Source organism: Cebus imitator, unplaced genomic scaffold (genome assembly GCF_001604975.1).
Source record: "Cebus imitator isolate Cc_AM_T3 unplaced genomic scaffold, Cebus_imitator-1.0 Scaffold24, whole genome shotgun sequence".
Taxonomy (NCBI): Eukaryota; Metazoa; Chordata; class Mammalia; order Primates; family Cebidae; genus Cebus; species Cebus imitator.
In genome coordinates this window covers 90,264-115,462 of record NW_016107339.1, presented here as the reverse complement: position 1 = coordinate 115,462, position 25,199 = coordinate 90,264, and the positions used below count along the sequence as shown (strand labels likewise).

Sequence of the window (25,199 nt, the reverse complement as noted above, 5' to 3'; positions counted from 1 at the left end):
CCACGCCCAGCTAATTTTTGTATTTTTAGTAGAGACAGGGTTTTACCATGTTGGCCAGGATGGTCTCAATCTCTTGACCTTGTGATCTGCTCACCTTGGCCTCCCAAAGTGCTGGGATTACAGGTATGAGCCACTGCGCCCGGCCTACATTCATTTTTTAAAAGACTTTATTTTTAAAGAGCAGTTTTAGGTTCACAGCAAAATTGAGAGGAGGCATGGAGATAGCTCCTTTTTCTTTTTTCCCATTAAAAGTGAACATGATTGCTGAGATATCTCATATACCTCTGATTCCCACACAGGCGTAACCTTCCCCACTATCAACAGCATTCATTATTTATTATTATTATTTTTGAGACAGAGCCTTGCTCTCTTGCCCAGGCTGGAGTGCAGTGGCATAGTCGGCTCACTACAGCCTCCTCCTCCAAGGTTCAGGCAGTTATTGTGCCCAAGCCTCCTGAGTAGCTGGGACTACAGGTGTGTGCCACCACACCAGCTGATTTTTGTATTTTTAGTAGAGACCGGGCTTTGCCATGTTGGCCAGGCTGGTCTTGAACTCCTGGCCTCAAGCAATCCACACATCTCAGCCTCCCAAAGTGTTGGGATTACAGTCATGAGCCACCATGCCTGGCCAGCGTTCATTATTTTTAAAAGCCAGCCTCCATTTTAAATAGAACTAGATTACTAGCTGGCTAGAGAGAGAGGTTACCAATAAAAACAATGTTATATGCTAGTGTAGCTTTCCTTTTCTTGAAATATGTTTAAAATTGTACATCGGGAATATAAATCATTTCAGCTTTCTTTGACAATTTGACTCAACTGGAACAAATAGGGTTGAGAATGATCACAGAAAAGTAAAACAAATAGGCCATTTATGGAGCCAATTATTAATATAAATGGAAAGGTTTTTAGAACATGCTCTTTCCAGAAATCTCCCAGACTGACTGAAATAGAGCAGAATAAAAATGGAAAATTACTTTAGAAGGTAATTTGCATATTAGATGCTACCACATATTAGTTGCTTTGAGTTTGTGAAGTTCCTAAGTCAAGTACTTTGCAGATTCAAACTGATAGCTAAGAGGAGAAATGTAATGGAAAGTTGGAGCATGTAAGAAAGTTTAATAAAAAGTAATGAGATATGCTTTTAAGTTGGCCTGAATTCAAAATGTGTTTTTGAATTTGCAAACCACAGACCTCCTCCAAGACCTCAATTCTCAGAATTTGTGTACCAGTAAAGTGAAAGGCAGTTATAAACAAAAATTTAAAAGAAAAAATAGATTATATATGCTTTGAGGGTAGATATATTTAATGGGAGGGGAAGAACATAGGAAGGAGATAAAAGACCAGAAGAACATGGCCACAAATCAGAAGTTTCCAGATAAGTTGTAAGTTTGTCCAGATTATCCTGCTGAAAATGACTTTCTGGATAAGTGTGTCCCAATAATTCAATCACTGTAGGTGCATTCATTTTGCTCCATTAATCCTTATACCAGTGGTTCTCACAGTGTGGCCCTTGGACAAGCAGCAGGAGTTTCATCTGGAAATATAAGAAATGGAAATCCCCACCCAACTCCCAAGGCTTTCTGAGTCAGAAACTTGAAAATCTTTGTTTTAACACATTTTCTGGGTGACCCGATGCATGCTAAGATTTGGGCTCTCTGCTTACCCACAGGGTGATATGTTTTTAGTTTTAAGTATTTAAGAAGAAAAGTTGACCAGTTTTTCTTCTGTCCAGGTGTACATGGATGTTTGGCCTCATTCCTGAGGTACAGGATATCAAAAGGATAGGGAAGTGAATTTTGGGTGTAAGTTTGTTTTGGGCCATGATGGCATACGAATGGGATGCAAGTGTGCCGGGCTCAGGAGAAAGACCAGGCTGTGTGCCCCTGAAAATTTGGGGAGCTGGCAGAGAGGATGCTAGGATCCATTTGCATAATGAACCAGGGAGCCTTATGAGAAGGAAGTCACTCTAAGGAAGGAGAACCTTGGTGTGCACAAGCTTAACTCAAGAAAAGCAGATTAGTGGGAGAAAGTGATGGTTTTGAAATATGTCTTCAGATTCATTGGTACGCCTTCCTTCAAGTGGTAAAGCTTAAATTCTCTTCTTGAGTGTGGCCTGGACTTAGTGACTTAGCTCTAGTGATAGTTTGTCACTTCCGGGAGTAGGTCATCAAAAGGCATGGTGGCGTTTTCCTTTATCTTGCTCTTGGATCACTTGCTCTTGGGGAAGCCACTTGACATGTTCTGAAGACACTCATGAAGCCCTATGAAGAAGTCTAGGTTTCTGAAGATTTTCCAGTCCCAGTCCCAGCTAACTCTTCAGGTAACTGCAAAAGCTGAGCTCATTGCATCCTCCTGCACCCTGATTCATATTTCCTGTCTCCACCCTGTGCTGCCTCTCCTCACCCACACTTGCGTTGGAGCCCTCAGTTTCAGTCTGTATTACATTTTAACATGCTTTTAAAAGAGTGCTTTATAAGAGTGTCGGGATTTTTTGTGTGTGGGGGACAAATCGTAAAAATCAAGTGAGATGTAAGATTTTATTTAAAGGAGATAACTCAATTAGGAGAGTGCTTTGGCTTGACCCTTGTATTGTGGGGAAAGTTGGAAGATCTGAACTTTTGGTGCTTTGAAGAAGGATTAGGAATCTAAGACACCAAAGAGACAAGAAATAATGAGTACCAATAACTAGTTTATTGAAAGTTTGGGGCTCTTAAAAGAGCTTTATCACATTTCCCTTTCCCAGATTTAGACTATAGTTTAAGCAGGAATCATAGCTTTTGTTGTTAGTTTCAGCTATTAACTAGATTTCTCATTTTCAAGCTTTAGAAAGTCCAGCTACTCAGGAGGCTGAGGCAGGAGAATTGCTTGAATTGGGGAGGTGGAAGTTGCAGTGAGCTGGGATTGCACCACTGCACTCAGCCGAGATTGCACCACTGCACTCCAGCCTGGGTGACATTGCAAGATTCCTTCTCAAAAAAAAAAAAAGAAAAGAAAAGAAAAAGAAAGAAAGAAAGAAAAAAGAGAAAGTCAGCCTTGTCTATATCAAAACTTGTCATTATTCAATTCAAATAGTAAGGGCTGTCTCTCCCTAAAGAGAGGTACTGTCCGTCTCTATGTGGCTGACACTAGGTAGCCTAAAACCTGATCCATTTTCTGTGCCTGGCACAGTGATGCCCCCCAGCAGCACAGGGGTAGGGAAGATGTCCTTAATGCATCTGCTCCATTGCAGCCTTCTTTCTCCTTAGGGTAGGGCAGGGCTAAAGGGAGCCATGAGCACTCCTCCTTCTTCCCCTCTCTTCCCCAGGGCTCCATCAGCAAGTTGCCATGTGTATTCAAGAGTCTGGACTTTCCTATATGTAGGCTGAGGGGGAAACTTTCCACATGACTGTTCCTTTGATTCTCACAAACCTAGAAACTCCAGTTTGCAAATGAGGAAGCAAAGGCTCAGACAGGGTTAACAACTTGCCTGTGGTCATATAGCTGGGAAATAAATGGACTTAAATTCAGGTCCTTCTGACCCCAGAGATGTACACTTTCTTCCATAGCTGAAACCAATTAAGCTGGGTGTTATGTGTTTTCTCCAAATTAATATGTTGAAGCCCTAACCTCTAGTACTTCAGATATGACTGTATCTGGAGATTGAGTCTTTAAGAAGTAGTCAGGATAAAATGAGATCATGAGAGTGGGCCCCAATCCAATCTGACTGGTGTCCTTATAAGGGGAAGCAATTTAGACACATGAGACACCAGGGATGTGTACACAGAGGTCAGACTATGTGAGGACACAGCAAGAACGTGACCATCTGCAAGCCAAGGAGAGAAGTCAGAGAAGAAACCAACTCCATCTGCATGTTGATCTTGAACTTCTAGCCCTCTGAACTATGAGAAATAGATTTCTGTTGTTTAAGCCTCTCAACATGGGGTACTTTTTATTATGGGAGTCCTAGCAAACTAATACACTAGGCTACTGCATTTTCCAGGCAGCATGTGGAGAATCAATCACAGGCTGTCATTGAGGTTATGTCAGCATCTTCCTATCTGAAGACTAGTTTTTCAAGTATCAGTGACCTGGCACTTTCTGAAGCCAGAGCTGAGGAGAGCTGGTTCTTTTGTCCCAGGCTAGGTGGCATCCCTGATGTAGGAGACGTCTGGCATATCATGGAGACAGACTAGAGGAGGCAGGTGGGCATCAAGGCACTTACCCAGCTGCCAACTCACACAGAGGGCCCCGGAACCTTACATTTCTGGGCCAGACTTTGTGCAAAGTGCCTTCTATGTGTCATTCCATTTAAAGCAAAGGCCCCTGGAGCTGCAAATCCATGGTTCTCTTGGCGAGAGGCACATCTGTTCTGAGACTTGATAAAGGGAAGCTTGATCCAAGCTGAATTGCCTTTTTTTTTTTGAGATGGGGTCTCTCTCTGTCACCCAGGCAGGAGTGCAGTGGTGCCATCTCTGCTCACTGCAACCTCCGCCTCCCAGGCTCAAGCAATTCTCCTGCCTCAGCCTCCCAAGTAGCAGGGATCATTGGTGCCCACCACCACACCCGGCTGTATTTTTAGTAGAGATGGTGTTTCACCATGTTGGCCAGGCTGGTTTCGAACTCCTGATCTCAAATGATTTGCCTGTCTCTGCCTCCCAAAGTGCTAGGATTATCGGTATGGCCTGAATTACTTTCAAGGTTCTAGATATATGCAATGTAGTTTACTTATCTTGCATGCATCATGCAAATCAACTCATTAATTCATTCAACACTACTGAACGCCTACTGTGAATCAGATTTGGTACCTGGAGGAATAAAGAGATAAAGCAGCCAGGGCCTTGTGCTCAAGAATTAATAATTGACTCAGAGAAATAAAGCACATATGTAAATAATTACAGCTATAGACCAAACATTTGTGTCCCCCACCTCAAATTCATATGTTGAAACTTAATCCCCAAGTGATGGTATGAGGAGATAGGGTCTTTGGGAGGTGATTAAGTCATGAGTTTAGAGCCTTTATGAATGGGATTAGTGCCTTTAAAAAGAGGTCTCAGAGAGACCCCCTTGTCCCTTCTGCCATGTTGAGGACACAGTGAGAAGACTGCCATCTATGTACCAGGAAATGAGCTCTCACCAGACACCAAATCTGCCACCACCCTGATCTTGGACTTCCCAGCCCCTAGAGCTTATGATAAATAAATCTCCATTGTTTATAAGCCACCCAGCAAAATATATTCTGTTATAGCATCCCAAACAGACCAAGACAATTATATTGCAAGGTTGAAAGAACAGACTAGAGCTTCATTTACATTTATATACACACAAACCTCAGTATTCATATTTCAGAATAGATCACTCTTGCCACATGGCAAGACATTCTATAAGGTTGTTTGTTTGAGACGAAGTCTCACTCTGTCATCCATTCTGGAGTGTAGTGGCGTGATCTCAGCTCACTGCAAACTCTGCCTCCCAGGTTCAAGTGATTCTCCTGCCTCAGCCTCCCAAGTAGCTGAGATTATAGGCATGTTGCCACCACACCTGGCTAATTTTTATGTTATTATTATTAGAGACAGGATTTTGCCGTGTTGGCCAGGCTGGTCTCAAACTCCTGATCTTAGGTGATCTGCCCACCTTCGCCTCCCAAAGTGCTGGGATTACAGGCATGAGCCACTGTGCCTGGCCTTTATAAGGTATTTTAGATGCTGTATGTCTAATCCATACTGTTGAAGAGGAGACCCCTTTCCCCACATTTCTACCTGGGTTACCCCCATCTAAATCCATGCCCCCATGCCCTAAAATAAAAAATGGAGTTGTCAATTTGATTGATCAGAACCAAGGACACTCTGGGTCATTTTACTCGTGGGTGGGTGTCACCCTACCGTAATGATTAGCACTACGGCATGGGCTACCTTTGTCCCATGCGTATGGTCAGGAGGCTTACTTAACAGCGGCTTACCCAGATCTGGATTCTATGCCACCTCTCTTCTTCCTATCCGTGTAGGGGAGGCAGACAGGAGCCCAAAGAGGGGCTGGCCATCTTAGATTCCATGGGGAGGAAGCAGGCAATTTTCTGTCATCTCCATGCCTAACCTACATCCCCCAACTGTAGCAGAACCTGTTTGGTTGTTACCACAATTATTAAGGTGACCTCCCATTTCCACTTGCCTGCTAAGGCTTACAAGGAGCTTCCCTAGTTACAGGTCCTGAAGGAAAGAGGGAGGAGGGCTGAGTCCTGAGATCTGGATAGTCATTGTCTAAGGAGCCTCAGCAGTAATCTCTGACACTTTATCAAAACTCCAGAAGGATTCCTTCAGAGGAACTCTGAAGAGTTTCCTAGTTAACGAGTTGCAGAGCCAGGAATCAGACCAGGTACTGTCTGCTTTAAACCATGGTGCTCTTGCCTTAAGCACACTGCCCTACAGGTGCCAAGGAAGAAAAGCAGAGAGTGAACTAGAGAAATTCCCAGAGGGAACACATTCCTCCTGGCAAAGGCTTTGTTGAGGGGAAACATTTAAACTTGGGAGAATTGGGAGGATTTGGACACCAAGGGATGGGGACAGGAGGCTTTCCAGGTGGAGGAGGTGCAGGGATTCTGGAATAGGATGTCAGGCCAGGGAAAACACAGGGCAAGGTGTCCTTGCTGGCAGTTCCCAGCAGGAGCAGGGGTTGGAGTGCACTGAGCCCAAATAAAATGTGTCCCCACTGTCCAGTTGTCCAAATTTGGAATTAGCCTTCTGCTATGATGAGCCACCAGAATCTGCCAGCAATCTGTCATCCAAGCATAGCTCATTCTATTTCTCTTCAAGGGCTTCCAGCCAAGAAGCCCTGCCACTGGCCCCCAAAGGGCCATGATCATGCCCACTCTGTGCCCTGGGATGGGGCAATTCACTCACTAGCCTCCCCATTTCCCTGCTATGTCTGGTCCTGGATCTGGGTAGTGTGGTGTAAAGAATACAGGCCTTCAGGTAGGTGGGCTGGCTTTGCGTTCTATCTCTGTGGCCTTGAGCAGGTTACCTAAGCTACCTTTGTCAACCTCTATACTTGGAGATATTAATACCTGCCTCATAGAGTTAGCCCAAAAGCCTAGAGGCTTTCAATAAATCACATCTGTATGAACCTTATAGGTATTTAATGAATGGTGGTTATAGTTAATATTTTCATCCCTTAAGGTCAGAAATGACTATTCCATGCATACTTCCCAGATCCCTGCAATTAAAATTCATCTCTTACCTTCTTCATCAACTCTGGCACACCTCCTTCCAAATTCCTATACCTCAGATGGCAGTGAAGTCTCCCAGATCACCACTGACCCCAGTTCCATAGCTCTGATCATGCTAAGTTCCCTCCAGATTTCTGCAGAGTCTGGGGAAAGACTTTTCTCCCCTGTCCTGTCCCTACTTTATCCTACACTAGCCTAGAAGCCGAGCCTGGCACCTGCACCTGTGTCTGTGAGAAGGCTGCTCACTGCAAGCCCTTTCTGTGTTCTGGTAACTTTAATAAAGGCCTGGAGGCTGGGGAGAAGGAGGCATTAGGTTGGGATAAGTGTGACCTGGAAAACAATGGAGGTACAGAGAGTTGGGAGGGGAAGGAACCAGAGTTCAGAGAAGGCAAACACACACCATCCCTCAAGGAGAAGTGGCAGCATTCCATCGGAAGAAGACAGTGGAGGTGGGGTATTTGGTGGCAATGCAGACTTTGGAAAATACAATCTGCTACACTACCTTAAATATCCAATCTGATCATTACTCATCACCTCCATTGCACTTCTTGGCAAACCAACCATCATCTCCACCTTCAGTGTCCTCCTATTGGGTCTCCAACTTCTCCCTACAATCTACTATGATGAAGTCAGGGGTGATCCTGTTACAACGCAAATCAGAGCTACCACTGTCCTGTTCAAAACCCTCCCCTAACTTCCATCCTAAAGTCCAAACCCCATGCGTGGCTTACAAATACCACTTGACCTGGCCCCAGCGGCTCCTTGGATTCTATTTCCTTCACTCTCCTTCTTGCTTACTCTGCTCCAGCCACACGTAACTCCATTCTGCTCCTTTTGGAACCAAGCCTGTTGATGCCTTAGGATGTTTGCACCTGATGTCTTAGAATGCTTTCCTCTCAGATATCTACATGGCTTGTTTTCTCAGGTCTCTGCTCTGACGTCACCTCCTCAGGGAGGCCCTCCCTGATCAATTATATCTTTCCATTATTCTGCATTACACTGAATACCAGTGTGCTTCGGTCTGGAGACCTCCGTAGAATGTAAGTTCCTAAGGGCAAGGACTTTTGTACATTCTGTGCATGCTGAATCTCCAACTCGTAGATCGTGGCCTGTGTTGTGGTAGGAACTCAGTAAATATTGAATGAAAAATAATGGGCCAGGCGGGGTGGCTCACACCTGTAATCCCCGCACTTCGGGAGGCCGAGGCAGGCAGATCACATGAGGCCAGGAGGTCAACACCAGCCTGGCCAACATGGTGAAACCCTGTCTCTACTAAAAATACAAAAAATTTGCTGGGCGTGGTGGTACACATTTATAATCCCAGCTACTTGGGAGGCTGAGGCACGAGAATCACTTGAACATGGGAAGCAGAGGTGACAGTGAGTCAAGATTGTGCCACTGCATTCCAGCCTGGGTGGCAGAGTGAGACTCTGTCTCGAAAAAAAAAGAGAAAGAAAAGAAAAAGAATGAATGAATGAATTCTCTGACCTCTCTCTTACCTTCCTGAATCATTGCTTTTCTGTTTCTGTCTTCTCCAGTTTAGTCTTGTTCATCTACTTCCTGAGGACACACTTGTGGTTTTAAAACATCACAGTTATATTTGGTAACTCTTTATATAAGGAAACAGATTGCCACATAATCCATGATAACTGGGTGGAAATTTTTAATCTCTCTTGTGCTTAAAAAAAAGTCACCTGTTCCTCTTATCTCAGACTGTGTATGTTTACATTTTGGCCTTGGAGATAACCCTTTCCCTGTGGCTGAGTATTTTTAAAGCCCTTTAAGGCCTTAAGGAGTGGATTAAATACAGAACATACTGAGGCCTCAGGTTTGTGAGACTTGTTCTACTACAACTTGCAGGATGGGAAGAATCTCCTTGTCACAGGGATTGTAGCGCTTCACTGGAGCAGCGTGGGTGCCTTCGTATGTTCTTGCCCATCTCTGAGGAGATTATTTCCTACATAGCCAGCCTCAGCTAGTAGGTGACTCTATGATACTCCGCAGCAGTGTCTGATTATTGTGCATATTGGCCAATATCTCTCTTCTCATAACTGGAATGCAGAATGCATAATCATATGCAGTTAGAGCAGTTCCCTTTCTTACCCCTTACTTTTCAGTCTCAGTCAGCATTAGCCTGTAGTTGTTAAAGGTTTTGCCAGACACAGCCACATGCCCTCCATTTCCACCTCTAGCTGGGCAGAAACAAGATTCAAGTTTTGAAAATGGCCTTGGGCCAAATCAAGTTGCTAGACGGGCCTTCCTCCCCACCCCATTCAATCTCCTCAAATACAAGAGGAACCATCTCTCCAGGAGGGCAGGTTGTGGGGTGGGGGAGTGGGGAGGCCAGGGATGGGCTGATGGTGTTGGGATAGGTAATGGGATTGTGGATGGTAATATGATTGCAATAAATATATAAAAATAAAAATTTGCAATTAACTTGTGTTAAGTACAAATAGTACACTACAAATGTGTATTTGGACTGGCTAGAAGAGTTTACAGCGAATGTCACCTAAGTTTCCCAGAGTTTACCTTAGGGGAAATCTGGGGCAAACTCCACCTGACAGAGTGAGGCTGATTTGTTTTGCCCTTTGGTGGCTTACTATTATGAGCTCACTTATTCCTGTGATTCTTGAAATAAATAACATTAGGATTTATTTGTTCAGGATTCAGGATGTTTTTCCTTCTTATGGGCTTTAGTTCAAGAACCATCAATCCTCGGGTTGTCGTAAACCATTTTGGGGTCCCTCAAGTCCCTGGCCTTCCCTGATTTCCTGTCTCCCTACCAACAATGTGGTTTTTTATCCTCAGAGTTGAATGATTCTTGGACTCACAGCTTTTCTTGAGTCTGGTTTTGGGTAAAGACGTTGGTTGACGTTCCATGGAGAACATGTCTAGCCCTAAAGGCTAGAGCACTGGTACATCTGGCTCAATATGTCATTTAGCAGCCTGCATGGTTCATATCTAGTCTTGCTAGTCATTGTTCAGCCAGTGACCTGAACGTCTGCTGCCATCCCCAGAACCTCACATAAGCCTCAGTTTTCTCATCTGTAAAATAGGAATTATAATTCTAATCTTGTTGCCTCACTTATGAGTATCAAATGAGAAAAAAGACAAGTAAAGCCCTATATAAAAATTATTTATCATACCAGTAACATTTTTAGTGTATAAGTGGGGAGCTAAATAATAAATAAAAATGGGTTTGAGGGTCAAATATTTTTGGGGTAAAAGCAAAGTCAATGCATTTATTTACTGCAGGACTTCTCAGTGTTTTTCATATGCTACTATACAGTGTAAATTTCCAACAGCAACATAAAACAGGCAGGGTTTCCTAATGTCCATGGACTCCTCTGCTTTTCAAAAACTGCATATATCAGAATGAGCACATCTCCCAGCATAGTGTGGAAAACACTCTATTGGATAAGATTATTGTCACTAGTGTTGTGATTGCACTCCAGATGGCTCAAGGCCAGCCTACTATCTCTGCCCGGAAAGTGAGGAAAACCAAACTCCTGACCCTGGAGATGTAACTGTGGGCTAGATGCTGAATATGTTTGATGGGTCTTATCAGACCTGTTAGCTCCTCTGGTCCTCTGATGAAGCTGCCCTTTGCACTGCCAGGCCACGTCAGTTCTGGCTTTGATTTAAGCCTGAGTTGCCAGGGAACAGTGAGCTGTAAGGAGGGGCTTTCCTGGGGCTTCTCAGTTGCCCAGGCTTGCCTCCGGCCTGCTGGCAGAAGGTGGCTACGACCTCTGCATAACTGAAGTATCATCAGTTCTGGGCCAGAGAGACCAGGCTCAGAGCTCTGTTTCTGTGCCAGGACCAACCAATAACTCTGTCTGCTCTTCACAACATGTCTGCAAAGGACCTGTTGGAGCTTGCCAGATGCAGGATTGGCGCCTTTTTCCTTTCTGCTTTTTTCTTTACTCCTAAGATTGCCATAACTTGATTTTGTAAAAAAAAAAAAAAGAATTTTGTTTTTAAATTACAAATTAAATAAAATTTATTTAATTTTGTAAAAATTTTAAACAATACAAATATATATATAAGCTTGGAAAGGAAATTCTCCTTTTATCTTCCCTCATCCCATATTCTTGGGATGTACATCATTCTAGATCTTTCTGTATGTGCATACAAAAATTGATAAGTAGATTTGCTTGTTTGTTCAGAAATTTGGTCAGATATACTGCCACTTTCCTATTTCACTCAACAATATTCCACTGACAATCTTCCATGTCAGTGCATACATGTGACATTTTTCTTAATTTTTAAAATCAAGTTTACTGATGGAAACTGTACATATAATAAAACTCAGCCTTTTGAGAGTATGGTTTAATGAGTTTTGACAAAATGTACAAACACCCACTCTAATCAAGATAAAGATTATTTCCATCACTGCTAGTTCTCTTGGGCCGCCTTCTCTTCTCACAACTCTAACTCCTGGCACCATGGATCTGTTCTCCAGCTCCATAGTTTTGCCTTTTCCAGAATGTCCTACTAATGGAATTATACAGTATTCAGGCTGTTGTGTCTGGCATCCTTCACTTAGCATAATGAACTTGAGATTCTTCCATGTTACTTAGTTTATTCCATTTTATTGCTGAGTAGTTTTGCACTGTATGTATACATGCAGTTTGTTTATCCATTCACTGATTGATGGCCATTTGGGTTGTTTCTAATTTTAGCTATTACAAATGAAGTGGTTATGAACTTTCATGTACAGTCTTTCTGTGGACATGTGTTTCATTTCTCTTGGATAAATACTGAAGAGTAGAATTGTTGGATGTATAATAAGTGTATATTTGACTTTATAAGAAACTGACATTTTTTCCCAAAGTGGTTACAACATTTTGCATTCCCACTAGCAATGTTTGAGAGTTCCAGTTGCTCCATATCCTTACCAACACTTGGTATTGTCAGTCTTTTAAATTTTAACCATTCTAGTATGTGTGTAGTGGTATCTCACTGTGGTTTTAATTTGCATTTCCCTAATGACTAAAGATGTTGGATATCTTTACAAATTTTTTTTTGTCATTAATGTATCTTCTTTGGTGAAATATCTATTTGCATCTTTTTCCTTCCTTCCCTCCCTTCCTTTCTTCCCTCCCGTCCTTCCTTCCCTCCTTCCCTCCTTCCCTCCTTCCCTCTTTCCCTCCTTCCTTCCTTTCCTCCTTCCCTCCTTCCCTCCTTCCCTCCTTCCCTCCTTCCCTCCTTCCCTCCTTCCCTCCTCCCCTCCTTCCCTCCTTCCTTCCTTCCTTCCTTCCCTCCCTCCCTCCCTCCCTCCCTCCTTCCTTCCTTCCTTCCTTCCTTCCTTCCTTCCTTCCCTCCCTTTTTTGAGGCAGGGTCTCACCCTGTCACTCAGGCTGGAGTGGTGCAGTAATAGCTCACTGCAGCCTTGACCTCCTGGGCTCAGGTGATATCCCCATCTTCGGCCTCCCAGCTAACTGGGACCACAGACATGCACCACCAGGCCCAGCTAATTTTCTTTTTGGTAGATACAGGGTCTTGCCGTGTTTTCCAGGTTGTGACCATTTCTTTCTTTCTTTCTTTTTTTTTTTTTTTTTGAGAAAGAGTCTCGCTCTGTCACCCAGGCTGGAGTGCAGTGGCATAATCTTAGCTCACCGGAACCTCTGCTTCCCGGGTTCAAGCGATTCTTGTGCCTCAGCCTCCTGAGTACCTATAATTACAGGTGTGTGTTATCATACCAAGCTAATTTTTGTATTTTGTGTAGCAATGAGGTTTCACATGTTGGCCAGGCTGGTCTCGAACTCCTGGCCTCAAGTGATCTACCCACTTCAGTTTCCCAAGGTGCTGGGATTACAGGTGTGAGCCATGCCAGCCTTCTATTTCTTTTAATTGAGTTGTGAATGTTTTAATATATTCTAGCTACAAATCATTTATTACATATGTGTTTTGCAAATATTATCTCCTACTTTTTGGCTTGGCTTTCCAATTTAGTATTATATTTTGAAGAGCAGAAGCATTAAAGTTTTTATAAAGTCCAATTTAACTTCTTTTTAATTTAAGATTTGTATTTGCATCTTATTTAAGAAATCTCTGCCTAACTCAGGGTCACTAAGATTTTCTCCTGTTTTCTGCCAGAAGTTTAATATTTTTACATTTACAATTAGGTCTATGATCTATTTTTTAAATAATTTTTATGCATGGGGCAAGGTAAGGGTTAAACTTTATTTGTTTGTTTTGCATATGGAAGTCAAATTTTTCCAGCACCATTTGTTGCAAAGACTACTTTATTCTTTCTAATCACTGCATAACATTTTGAATGGATGTCCCATGATTTATTCCACCAGAGTTTTATTCATGGACAGTGAGGCTGTTTCCAATTTGAGCAACAATGCACATCCTTGCACCTAAACCAGTGGGCAGTTGAATAAGTATTTCTGAGAACTTCTGGGGCAGATGGCAAGCATATTTTAAGTTTGGTGGGGCCAACAGATTGTTCTCCGGTATATACTCGCCTACAAGGCCTGAGAGGGAAGACTCTGACTTTGAATGGCTTTATTGGTGTCAGCTTTTCTCAAATCTCAAATATTTTCCTTCTGGACAAATCTAATAGCCTATGTGATTAGATTCTGGAAATATCAGAGCCCTTCCAGGAGAATTTGAAGAAAGATGGTAATTTCTGTCTTGGTCAGTTAGGGTAATCTTATAAGAAATGGGCTCGTAAAATGTAAGATGACTGAAGAGATGGAAATTTACTAAAAATTGTTTAATAAGCATTGAGGCCTTATAAGTAACTCTGTGTTGGGGCCTCCCCAGAGGGTAGAGGCTCCTGTAGTAACTTTAGATCAGCAGTAGCTCATTCCAGTGACTTGAATTACAAATTTAGCCTCTCTGTTTGCAGGTCCTAATTCAAGATGGCCATCCATAGTCACCCTTATGCTCTCACCACACTTGTCAAAGCCCTTCCTTGTACCAGGCGCAGGCCAGCCAGCTGTATGTGCAGAGGGTCTAAGGGGTGCTGGGGAAATGTAAGTTGTGCAGGAAGCTGGAGCATGAAGTTATGCTATTTTTCTGCATTCTTCTCTTTTCATCCTATCCAGTGGTGTGACTTGATCAAAGTAACTTACATTATTGAGGATCTGTTAGGTGACAAGGACTGTTCTGGAAGCCTTGAGAGTACACAAAGCTGTGGGACAGTCCCCTATGTTTAGGGATGTTAATGACCGCTAAATAGCAATACAAGGTGGTGTTCAAAAATAGCAGCAGGTGTCACCGGTAGGACATATTGACATAACTTGTCCCAAGGGCATGGTCAGTGGTGAACTCTTTGTGCTGAAAGAAGGAAGAAGTCATACTGGCTTTGCAGAGGAGGAATTGAGTTAGATAGTGAAAGCTCATATTCTGACACCAAGTTACTCAAGAGATACCTTCCTCCCAGGTAGACTGTACCTTCTCCAAGCCACCGGAAGCTGGTTGCTGGACAGCAAGAGATAACAAGAGTGAGCCTGAGAATGTCCTGATTGGGTTTAGCCAACAATCATAGCTCCTTCTGGTAAAAATTTTGGGAGTGGCTAAATGGGGATACCCCCTCTTTACTCTGCCCTGTACATTTTGAATGTAGTTCAAGTGTGTTTTTCATGCTTTCAAAAGCTTTCCTTACCAACTCTGTATCAGTTAGCCATTGCTGCATAACAAATCATCCTAAAACTTACTGGTTTCAAACAATAGCCATTTTATTTGTTCATGACTCTGTAATTTGGGCTGGGCAGTTCTTCAGAGGCTCTTACTTGGGGTCACTTCTGTGGCTGAGATCAGGACAGGGCTGGATGTTCTAAAATGGCCCCAACTCGTCTGTTGATGCTGCATCTGGGATAGTCGGAACAGCTGGAGGCTGGCTGCTTCCCACTTCATGTGACCTCTTCAATAGCCTAGACTTTTTTAAGTGGCAGCTAATTTTCAAGAAAAGGCAAAAGCAGAAGCTGCCAGGCTTTTAAGACCTAGGCCAGAACATGTCACAGTATCCCTTTAACCATTCTATTGGTTAAAGCAAGTCACAGTGCCACCTCAGATTCAAGGGAGGGGAACTAGCCCCGCTTTTTGCTGGGAAGAGTGACGTGCTCATACTGGGGTGGAAGGACTTTTGGAGGCCATCTTTGCACCCAGGCTACCATGGCTCCCTGGGTCTCCTTTGTGCTGTCTCTATATGCAAGTTCTAATTTGTGTAGGATTCATCCCTGCTACCTCACTTAACTTTCCAACAAACCTGTAAAGAGAACATTGTCTCCATTTTATGGATGAGAAAACTGAGACTTAGAGAGGTCAGTTTGTCCACTGCCACTCAGAGCTGAGAATCAAGCCCAAGTGTGGTGCTATAGCTGTAAAGTATCGCCTTATACCATGCCCTGACCCAAATCCACCTTCCCCAAAATGAGCATGGGGGCAGCATGCCCACCCCAGCATCCAGTAACTACCAGTTTCTGAGTTAACTCCTATGGGGCATGTAATATGTAGATTAAAGCAAAATGAACAACTCTGTGAATTATTCTTTTGTTTTAATAATCTAATCATCTCTATAACCAGCTTCATAAACTCATAAAAGGCATTAAGAGTGTGATAATTTTTATTGGGAGAATTTTGTCTAGCCAAATATTAAGTTAATGAATTTTTTTTTTTTTTTTTTTTTTTTTTTTTTTTTAGGGTTTTTTTTCTTTTTTTTTTTTTTTTTTTTTTTTTTTTTTTTTTTTTTTTATGAGCCGGCGTCTCACCCTGTTGCCCAGGCTGGAACAACATATGTCACGATTTTGGCTCACTGCAACCTCTACCTCCTGGGTTCAAGCTATTCTCCTGCTTCAGCCTCCCAAGTAGCTGGGATTACAGGCGCACACCACCACCCCACTCCGTCGGCTAATTTTTTTGTATCTTTAGTAGATACAGGGTTTTACCATGTTGGCCAGGCTGGTCTCAAACTCCTGACCTCATAATCTGCTTGCCCCTGCCTCCCAACATGCTGGGATTACAGGCATGAGCCACTGTTCCCAGCTGTTATTTTTTTCATAAAAATCATTCACTTTTCTATCCTTTTACTGTTTTCGTTTATTTTGCTTTGCATTGAATCATAAGGTTGCAGCTTTTGAAGAGAGAAACGCTTTTTCACAGAGAAAGCTGTTCGGAAATATAAACTACTTCCCTACTCCTTTTTATTGGATAATTAAAGAAAAAAATTAAAAGTCAACTTTACATTTGTTACACAGTGGGTAAAAATGTCACAGGTTGACAGCAGAGGGGTTGTCTCCATGAAGTCCGGTTTGAATCAGGAGAGTTGTTTCTGCTCAGTTCCAAGCAGGTAGATGGTGACGCATGACCAATTAGGAATCTCTCTGCCCTTGAGGACTGCTTCCAGTGAACATCTGAGACTTGGCTGCCTTCTCATCACCTCTTCGCTAGCCACTTGCCTCAGTCTCCGAAAAAGAATATTTTGACATCTTAATTTTAATGCGGGCATTTGATATGGTGCTTGAGATAAATATAACTCTGTGTAGTATGGAGACGGTTTAATGGGAAATGGTTGGCATTCTTTCTTGGTAAAGACATGGGGGACAGGAGAGGTGGGGGAGGGAGGGGGAGGTGAGGAGGAGGGAGAGGGAGAGAGAAAGAGAAAGAGGGAAAGACACACACACACACACACACACACACACACACACACACACACATGCATACACGCATGCAGCAGCAGTGAGGAAGAGAAAAGCAGAGATAAGCAAGGCTCCACGGCAGCCTTCTTTCTAACTTGACACTCACCAGATCCTGGCCAGCATGGTTATCCTGAATCCAATGACTTTGGGAATTTATCTTCAGCTTTTTTTCCGCTCTGTGGTGTCTCAGCCGACTTTCATCAACAGCGTCCTCCCAATCTCAGCAGGTAAACGATGGCCACAACTTTCCTCTCTTCCATCTGTCAGGGGACAGGGGGAGGAAGGAAGATTGTTTTGCAATGTGTCCTGATATTTTTGCCGTTCAACTCTTGGTGGAGGGAAGCTGGAAGGGAGATGGCCACCATGCAGCTTCCTGTCACCCGAGCTTGTCTCGGAAACCCCTTCTGTCCTTGTTCCAACCAGCTCCTACCTGGTTGCTCAAAGCAGAGACGCTTTGAAAAATGGTTTCTTCCCTACTTCTCCCCATTTGCTGCATGATTTCTTCTTGGTCAGGAATTTGGGAGAGCTTAAAAGAGACAGAGGAGTGCAATTGAAGAGCAGTGAATCTCAGATGTTTCTATAAATGGATCTCTGACCTCTTCCAGGGGGGCTTGCCTCACAGGGAATGCTGTGGAGTAAACAAGCCTCTCTCCAGACCCAGGCAGCATCCATGGGCACAGCAGTCCCATGAAGGGAAAATGCCGGTGGAAGGGAGGGCAGCGGGGGCAGTTGTAGCCTCAGGACTAGGTTTCTGCCTTTCTCCAGCCCTGTCTTCCTGGCTGCGACTTCCCTTCAGCCTCAGACAAGGCAGCTGGAGGTCCTGAGAGAAGCAGGCTTTCCGGGGAGAAGTGGAGGGGGTTCCACAGTGACAGCCAGGTCTGGAGCTGAGTGTGTCTGCCAGGTACGGGGCTGGGAGATTTGGGGAAGGGGCTGTGTCTGCCAGCCTAGCAACCTTTTCTGAGGTCACCAGGCTGTTGCCCTTGTCCTGTCTGGCGCAGAGCAGGGGAAGTATTGGGTTACTGGTATGGCCTATTAAAACCTTTCTGAGGAAACTCACATGCTTCCGGAGGGCTTGAAGAAGGCAGGCAGACCCTTATGGCCCCCCTCAATTCACCTCAGTGACCCCTGGCTCTCCCCAGCAAAGTTTTAGTTATGCCCTCCAACATGAATCTCATAAATACTTCAATGGAAACAGAAATTTCACTGTCACTGCCTTTGCTGGAAACACAGGGAGGGCCAGAAATGCCAGGCTCCTGGAGAGGGCACATCTCTGAATCCAGCTCCCAGCTGCTGTCCATTGATAAAAACAGCTCATCAACAAGTTGCGTAGCCAACGTTTGCGGGCCGTGAGGGAGTGACTCAGAGACTGGTGTGGGACTAATTATAAAAGTGTGAGAAATGGAGGCGGGGGCAGATTTGTGGAGAATTGAGGAGAGTGGGCAGGAAAGGTGGGTGATGGTGTCACCATGGGTGTGTGCCCACATGCTCCCGCAAATTCAAGTTAAGAGCATCAAGCTTCTAGGAGTGAGTAGTCATTATTGCCCTGTTCAAGGGAGAAGCTTAAGAGTTAATTTGGCTTAATTTGGCAGTTCTTAATCATGTTTGGGTCATGGTTTCCTTTGAGAATCTGCTGAAGGTTAGGACTTAAGAAAACTCAGTTTTCTGGTTCCAGCCCTGCCTCTGATGAGGACTTAAGAAAACTCAGTTTTCTGGTTCCAGCCCTGCCTCTGATGAGCTCTCTGACTTCTGAGAGACAGTGACCTTACACTATAAGCACCATGTGGGCAGGGCATATGTCTCTCTTGTACATTATTGTTTTCCCAGGGTCAGAACAGTGCCTGGCACATACTCAATAAATATTTGATGAATGAATGAATGAATACGGACTTCTCATCTGCAAACTGGGGTTTACCATCATTTTGTATTACTTAATTTAAATAGCACCAAAGTGGTTAAGGAGTTCTGAAAACTAGAGAGAAAAGAACCTCTGGTTTTCTTTCGAACTCTTTGATTTGGAGAGTGCCCTGGCCAGCATAGATATCTCTTAGGTAAGGTTTTTGTAGACTGTATCAGTCAGGGCAACAGCAGGGTAAAGAAGCAACTCAGATGGTTCAGATGAAAAGACTTGAATGAAGGGATGATCACTTTGAGAGGTGTGGGTGGAGTTAAGGGAACCAACAAGGAACGTTCAGGCACCTAGAGATTAGCAATCGCAGGATGTCTTTACCACCCTGTGCTTGAAAAGGCAAGAGGGTAAAATAGGGAAATGGATCTCAGGGAGATTTGGAGCCTTGGAGGAGGGGCCATCAGGCAGGAGCACTGGTCATGGAGGGACCCAAAGCAAGGAGAAAATGAAGGAGAAATACAGTAACTTCTCTCTCCTCCCATCCAAGTACCTATTGGCAGTGCCTCTCATTGGCCAACCCAATTTGAAGCCAGAGGGCAGACCATGGAGGTCAGGGAGCAGAACACTTAAGGCAGAGAGCAAAGGGGAGGGTTGGGATGGAGAACAACCAGTGTGCACATCCACAGGTACTTCTGGCTGGGAGTGTGGTCATTAGACATTTGGTAAAACAATGGAATAGACCTAGGGGGAATCACTAAGGTAACCAGCTCAGTATCACAAAGATATGTTTTCTCCAGTGGTCACTTGGCTTTGTCCCCCTAATGTAGTCACCATGGCTTTATGATAGCACAGTTCAGAAATAAAGTTGAGCCTTAAAAAAATGGAAACTGTTCCTTGAGAAGACAACTTTAATCCTTTGAAAATATTTTCCAACAATTTGATGTGAAATATTCCATATTCAGAAGCTTATAAACTCTTATTCTTCTGAAGATAGGCTGTATATGCACAGAAAATATGGGCAACTAGGAAAATCTTTTCATTCTATGCATTATAATTTAGTGAGTGCCTACTGTGTGCCTCGCACTCTAATGTGTGCTTCAGGGGACACAGAGACAAGTAGGATATAGCCTCTGTTCTGGGGGATTCCATGATCACCTGCTTTTGAAACACAGGTGGCATGTGGTAAATGCCCTGGAAAGGCGCTATGCTGGAGGAAGAGCTCTCATGGGCCTGTAGGCCAGTGCTTACCTTCATAGATAATCCACTCCTTCGCTGTCTTCAGGAAAGACTATATTCTAGCAGTTGCCTAGCACCAGCTATCTGGATCTGAGGCTCATTACCTGGCAACCTCCACTGCTGGGTCCCAGAGGAGAACCAGGGAGAGAGCAAAAAAAAATCAGAGGCCAGAGCTGATGATAGAAATGCCACTGCTAAAGCACATAATATTTGATACACACAAAACTATCTTGGGCCCTTACTCTAAGCCTATTAACTCTTATTTTGGATAGCACTGTAATAGACATAAATAGTAGGTGTCTTGAAATGTGGTGAGTTACTGGGGAGGGAGGAGTTGCTGCTTAAGATGGACACAATGACAGATGATAAGAATGATTACAAGAAAAACAATAAAGAATTAGTAAATGGGTCTGAGATTTCAAAAAGAATAGTAGGCTGGGCGTGGTGGCTCACACTTGTAATCCCAGCACTTTGGGAGGCCAAGGCAGGCAGATCACCTGAGGTCGGGAGTTCGAGACCAGCCTGACCAACATGGATAAACCCCGTCTCTACTAAAAATACAAATTTAACCAGGCGTGGTGGCTCATGCCTGTAATCCCAGATACTCAGGAGGCTGAGGCAGGAGAATCTCTTGAACCCGAGAGGCAGAGGTTGCGGTGAGCCAAGATTGCACCATTGCACTCCAGGCCTGGACAACAAGAGTGAAACTCTGTCTCAAAAAAAAAAAAAAAAAAAGACAAAAATAAAAAGTAGACTAGAACTACTCCTAGAGCCTCTGCTCTGTCTGTAACCCCTGAAGGCATCATTGACTGCAGCATATTAACTGGTTTTCATTATGATGAGCATGAAGCTCCAGTGATGACTGGATTGTGCCCACTTTATCTTGCTTAAGAAGGCAGATAAATGCCATTTATATCTTGGAATGATTTCTATTGAACATGGCAATTATTAAAAATGCCGAGAACCCCACATTTGGTGTATTGCCTTAACCATTGGTGGGTAATAAACCACCGTGACACTTGGTGGATTAAAACAACAATCATTTATTGTTGAAATTCATGTGTTTGTGGGTAAACTAAGGGTCAGCTGATCCAGCCTGGGTTTGGCTGGCCCTGGCAGGGCTCACTTGTGGGTCTGTGGATTGGCTTGGCTCCAGTATCCACTCACAGTTGTAGCTCAGTAGTAGTACAATTTCCAGAATGTGGAGGCACAGACACAAAGACAATGACATTTACAGAAGGGCAGGCCTTCCACACAGTTTAATTTATGTAATTCTCACAGCACTCCTGAATGGGGGCAGCACCACTTCCCCTTTCAGATGAGGAAATGGCAGCTAAGAAAGGTTAAGTGACTTGTCCAAAGTCATGCAGCTGGTACGTGGGAGAGCTGGAGACTGGAATCCTGCTTCTTCACTCTAAGTCCAGGGCTTTCAGCAGTATATACCAAATCTGCTTATGGTTCTGGATAAATAGTGATATTGGCTTTTAAAGTCCTGCAGGCTGCCCTCGTATCCTCTGGAAACTCTCCTCTGGATCCTTTTTTTATCTTTTTTGAGACAGGGTCTTGCTTTGTTGCCCAGGCTGAGTGCAGTGGCGCAATCTTGGCTCACTGCAACCTCCGCCCAGGTTCAAGTGATTGTCATACCTCTGCCTCCTGAGTAGCTAAGACTACAGGCACGTGCCATCATGCCCAGCAATTTTTTTTTTTTTTAGTAGAGATGGGGTTTCGCCATGTTGGCCAGGCTGGTCTCAAACTCCTGACCTCAAGTGATCTGCCGGTCTTGGCCTCCCAAAGTGCTGAGATTACAGCTGTGAGCCGCCACACCTGGCCTGGATTCTTTATTTTCTATTCTCTCCTACTTTTTCCTCAGGATATCAATGCCCAAAGCTCTAGCAAAAGATTGAATATTGCTTTATACTAAAATGTGCATGACTTGCCAAGGTACTGATTTATCTCTCCTTTATGGTTCTTGCATTTTAATGGAGCTTAAGGATCTAAGCTAAACAATGCTCTGGTGAAATGGTGTCAACAGGGTGTTTGGGGGTGGGGAGCCAGGTAATCCACTTCACAAGCTTTCTCTTTAGGCATTGTGAGCCAACCCATCAGTGCCCCCACAGACATAAGTGGCTTCCCTCATGGAATACAGGATTTTCCAGGAAGGCAGGGACTTTCCAGGCAATGTTTGGGTTCAGGTCTCAGAAACTGGATGGTGAGAACACCCAAATCCAGTCCTACAGAGTGAGATCAGATGGAAGGTTGTGATTTCTGTCTGGGTACTGGAATCTTCTCCTGTTGCCTGCTGAGATGTGACCCAGGACAGACATTTTGTGGCCTGTAGGGCCTGATGTCCAGCCCCGTGCTCCCCTGCCTGGAAGCCAGCCATGCCACCACTTGGGAACCGTCCATGTTCTTGGCAGTAGATTATGGACCATTTATTTGTGTCTGATGCTGATCAGCTATTGTTTAATGCTCTGTAATGCACTTGCCAGCCATCTCCTCTGATTTACTGCCCCATATTTCCTATGGATAATAACATCAGAGAGGTTCTTAAATTAAATAACTCTCTAAGGGGTCTCAGGCTTCCTGCTGCACCCCATCCCAAGCCTCTGCATGCAGCAGAGGGCTCACGTCCCGTTCAGACAAAGAGAGAGGTAGGTGTGAGAGATGGAAGACTTTCCCTTCTGATAAGTTGGGCCAACCCCCCCACCTTACTGTTTGCCACACCCACACCCACTCCTTTTTTCAGGTGCACAGCCACCACTGCCACATCCATACGAAAACAACACAGCTCCAGAGTGAACAAAGAGCTGCTCTGGCTTCGATGAGACACCAAATAAGCTCATGTCCCATCTTCTTTAAATGCAGTTCAGTCATGAGTACCACTTGTATTTCTCCTATGGATTGGCACCAATGATCCCAGAAGCCTCTTGTTTTATAAAGACACAACTACGGTTGTCTTGCTCTTCACAGTAGCCCCTACTGTGAGGGGTCCTGGGTGCCAATTGCACCTCTCTTAGTTATGAATTGTGTGATGGTGGAGTGTTCACTTCATGCAGTGAGCCCCAAGTTTCTCATCTGAAGAATGGGTATAATAGTCTTTGTCACACAGAATTGCTATGAGGATTTATTAATTCAACAAACATTTCATGAGTGCCAACTATATGCCTGAGGATGCAGCAGTGAGCAGGCAGACAAAAATATCTCACTCATCCAGAGTTTCTGTCATCTCCCTGAGAAGAACTTGTCCAGGCGAGCCAGTCCTAAGAGATGAATGAAAGACTCATGGGGCAGAGATGGAGCTTGTGAACCAGCTGCCCAAAGACCAAATCCAGCCTTTATGCTTAGCCCTTATAGCACTAAAGGGTGGTTAGGTTTGTGGATGGTGGTGATTTCTAAAAATCGCGTTAGTTGCTAACGTTTAAAAATTGAATGCTTCAACATTTTTTAAAAAGTATTTCTGATGTCTCTTTAGCAATAAATAAATAACGAAGCAAACATCTTGAAATGCAGGACAGGCTGGCAGTCCTGGACCCACATTCTGGCATGGCTATCACTATTTGGAGTAGAGCTGCTCTAGCTCGCCAAGTCTGCTCTTAACCCTGGTCCATCTCTTTTACTACATCTACCTCTCTGACCCGCCTCTGGGCATGTGACTCTTTGATCTCAGGGACCAGGAGCCCTGCTGGCATGGCCTCTGCCTTCCCCTTCTTCAGCATCTATCTAGAATCCCAAAGCTCTGCACAGCTCAGTTTGAAAGTCAATATTCTAGATCAGAGTCTAAAACTACAGCACTGGTTCCCAGCCCTGGCAAGACAAAACAATATGCAACTGGGGTGCATTATGAAAGTCCAGAGTCCAAGCTGAGCAGACCAGTTAAACCAGAATCTCTGGGTATCGGATCAGGCATCGGGAGTGCTTAAAGTCCTCCAGGTGATTCTGATGTCTGACCAGGGCTAGTCGCTGAACTATGGCCAACATCAAACTCAGCTGGAGGGCTTGTTAAACTGCAGACCACTGAGACACACCTTGGAGTTTTGAATTTAGTAGTTCTAGGATGGGGCCCAAGAGTGCATTTCTAACAAGATCCCAGGAGCTGTGACACTGCCGGTCCGTGGACCACCCTGTAAGAGCCTCTGCTCTAGCTCACCTCTGAGTTCCTGTATTAGTTTCCTTTGGCTACTGTCATAAATCATCACAAACTTAGTGGCTTAAAACAGCACACATCGATTATGGCTCTGGAGGTCGGAAGTCTGAAATCAGTTTCACTGGGCAGGAATCAAGGTGTTGCTAAGGCCGAGCTCCCTCAGACAGCTCTTGAGAAGCATCTCTTTCCTGCCTTGTCCGGCTCTAGAGCTGCATTTCTTTCATTCTTTGGTTCTGGCCCCTTTCTCCACCTTCAAAGCAAGCAGCATAGTGTCTTGCTTGAGTGGTCAATTGCCTCGTTCTTTTCAGATGTACTCTGCCTGTCTCTTACAAGGACCCTTGTGGTTGTATTTAGGGTGCACCCAAGTAATCCAGGATAATCCCCTCTTTTTAAATTTCTTAATCACATCTACCGTGTCCCATTTTCCATATAAAGTAACATTTACAGGTTCCAGGAATCAGGATCTGGATATCCGTGGGGGCTGCCACAGGTTACCTAGTTTTTCCACTAGGTAAACAGACCCATGAGTGTTTTGTTAAAGTGACATCAGAATCAAAGGCACAGGAATGTGTACTGCCTTCATTTGGGTTCCTTCTCAGAAGCAGAGCCAAACAAGTATTTGGGTGCAAGTAGTTCATTTGGAAGGTGATCCCAGAAGGGCAGTGGGGAAGTGAGACAGGGAAGAGAAGGCAGTCAGGATGGAGTGTGTTCGGGAGCAGGTTACTGCTAGGAGCAACTGGGGCTCAATTCGACTGGGGGCCTTAGGGAAACAGGCAGGGACTGGTTTATTCATCCACCAACTGCTGGGGATTTTCACCACTCTATTCTTCCTGCTTACCCCAAACACCTTCCCAGGGTTGGAGAAGCTCTCTGGCGTAGACACAAGACCATGTGGTGGGAAGCTGAAAGCATGGACAGGATGGATGAATGGGCGGAATTGCTGAATATGGGCAGGGAAGCGTCGTCTGCTGTAGACAGTGTGAGAGACCAGCTGTGTCCTGCTGGCCATTACTAGTTCCCTGCCTCTGTCACCCCTCTGGACAGTAACAGTTACAGCTCAGCAGCCCTTCCCTGCCTCCGTCACCCCTCTGGACAGTAACAGTTACAGCTCAGCAGCCCTTC

The 25,199-nt window shown here is 44.4% G+C and overlaps 1 protein-coding gene and 1 long non-coding RNA gene across 4 annotated transcripts in view; one reads left to right on the top strand and one right to left on the bottom strand.

Annotated features, from left to right (window-relative positions):
- The window catches only part of COLQ (collagen like tail subunit of asymmetric acetylcholinesterase), a 100,397-nt gene that overhangs the window by 17,857 nt on the left and 57,341 nt on the right, over window positions 1-25,199 (top strand). Inside the window, exon 1 of one of the 3 annotated variants that reach the window (XM_017522474.2) lies at window positions 16,834-17,078. The exons of the other annotated variants lie outside the window; for them this stretch is intronic. Within the exon in view, the coding sequence (XP_017377963.1) occupies window positions 16,973-17,078 (106 nt within the window). The 5' untranslated portion in view covers window positions 16,834-16,972. Of the gene's footprint in view, window positions 1-16,833; window positions 17,079-25,199 lie in introns of those variants that run through there. 3 annotated transcript variants of the gene reach the window in all.
- Window positions 16,251-20,016, bottom strand: LOC108299910. The gene is made up of 4 exons (XR_001823155.2): window positions 17,909-20,016; window positions 17,282-17,377; window positions 16,958-17,111; window positions 16,251-16,617 (listed from the first exon to the last, which is right to left on the bottom strand). It is a non-coding gene; the product is annotated as an uncharacterized LOC108299910 (long non-coding RNA).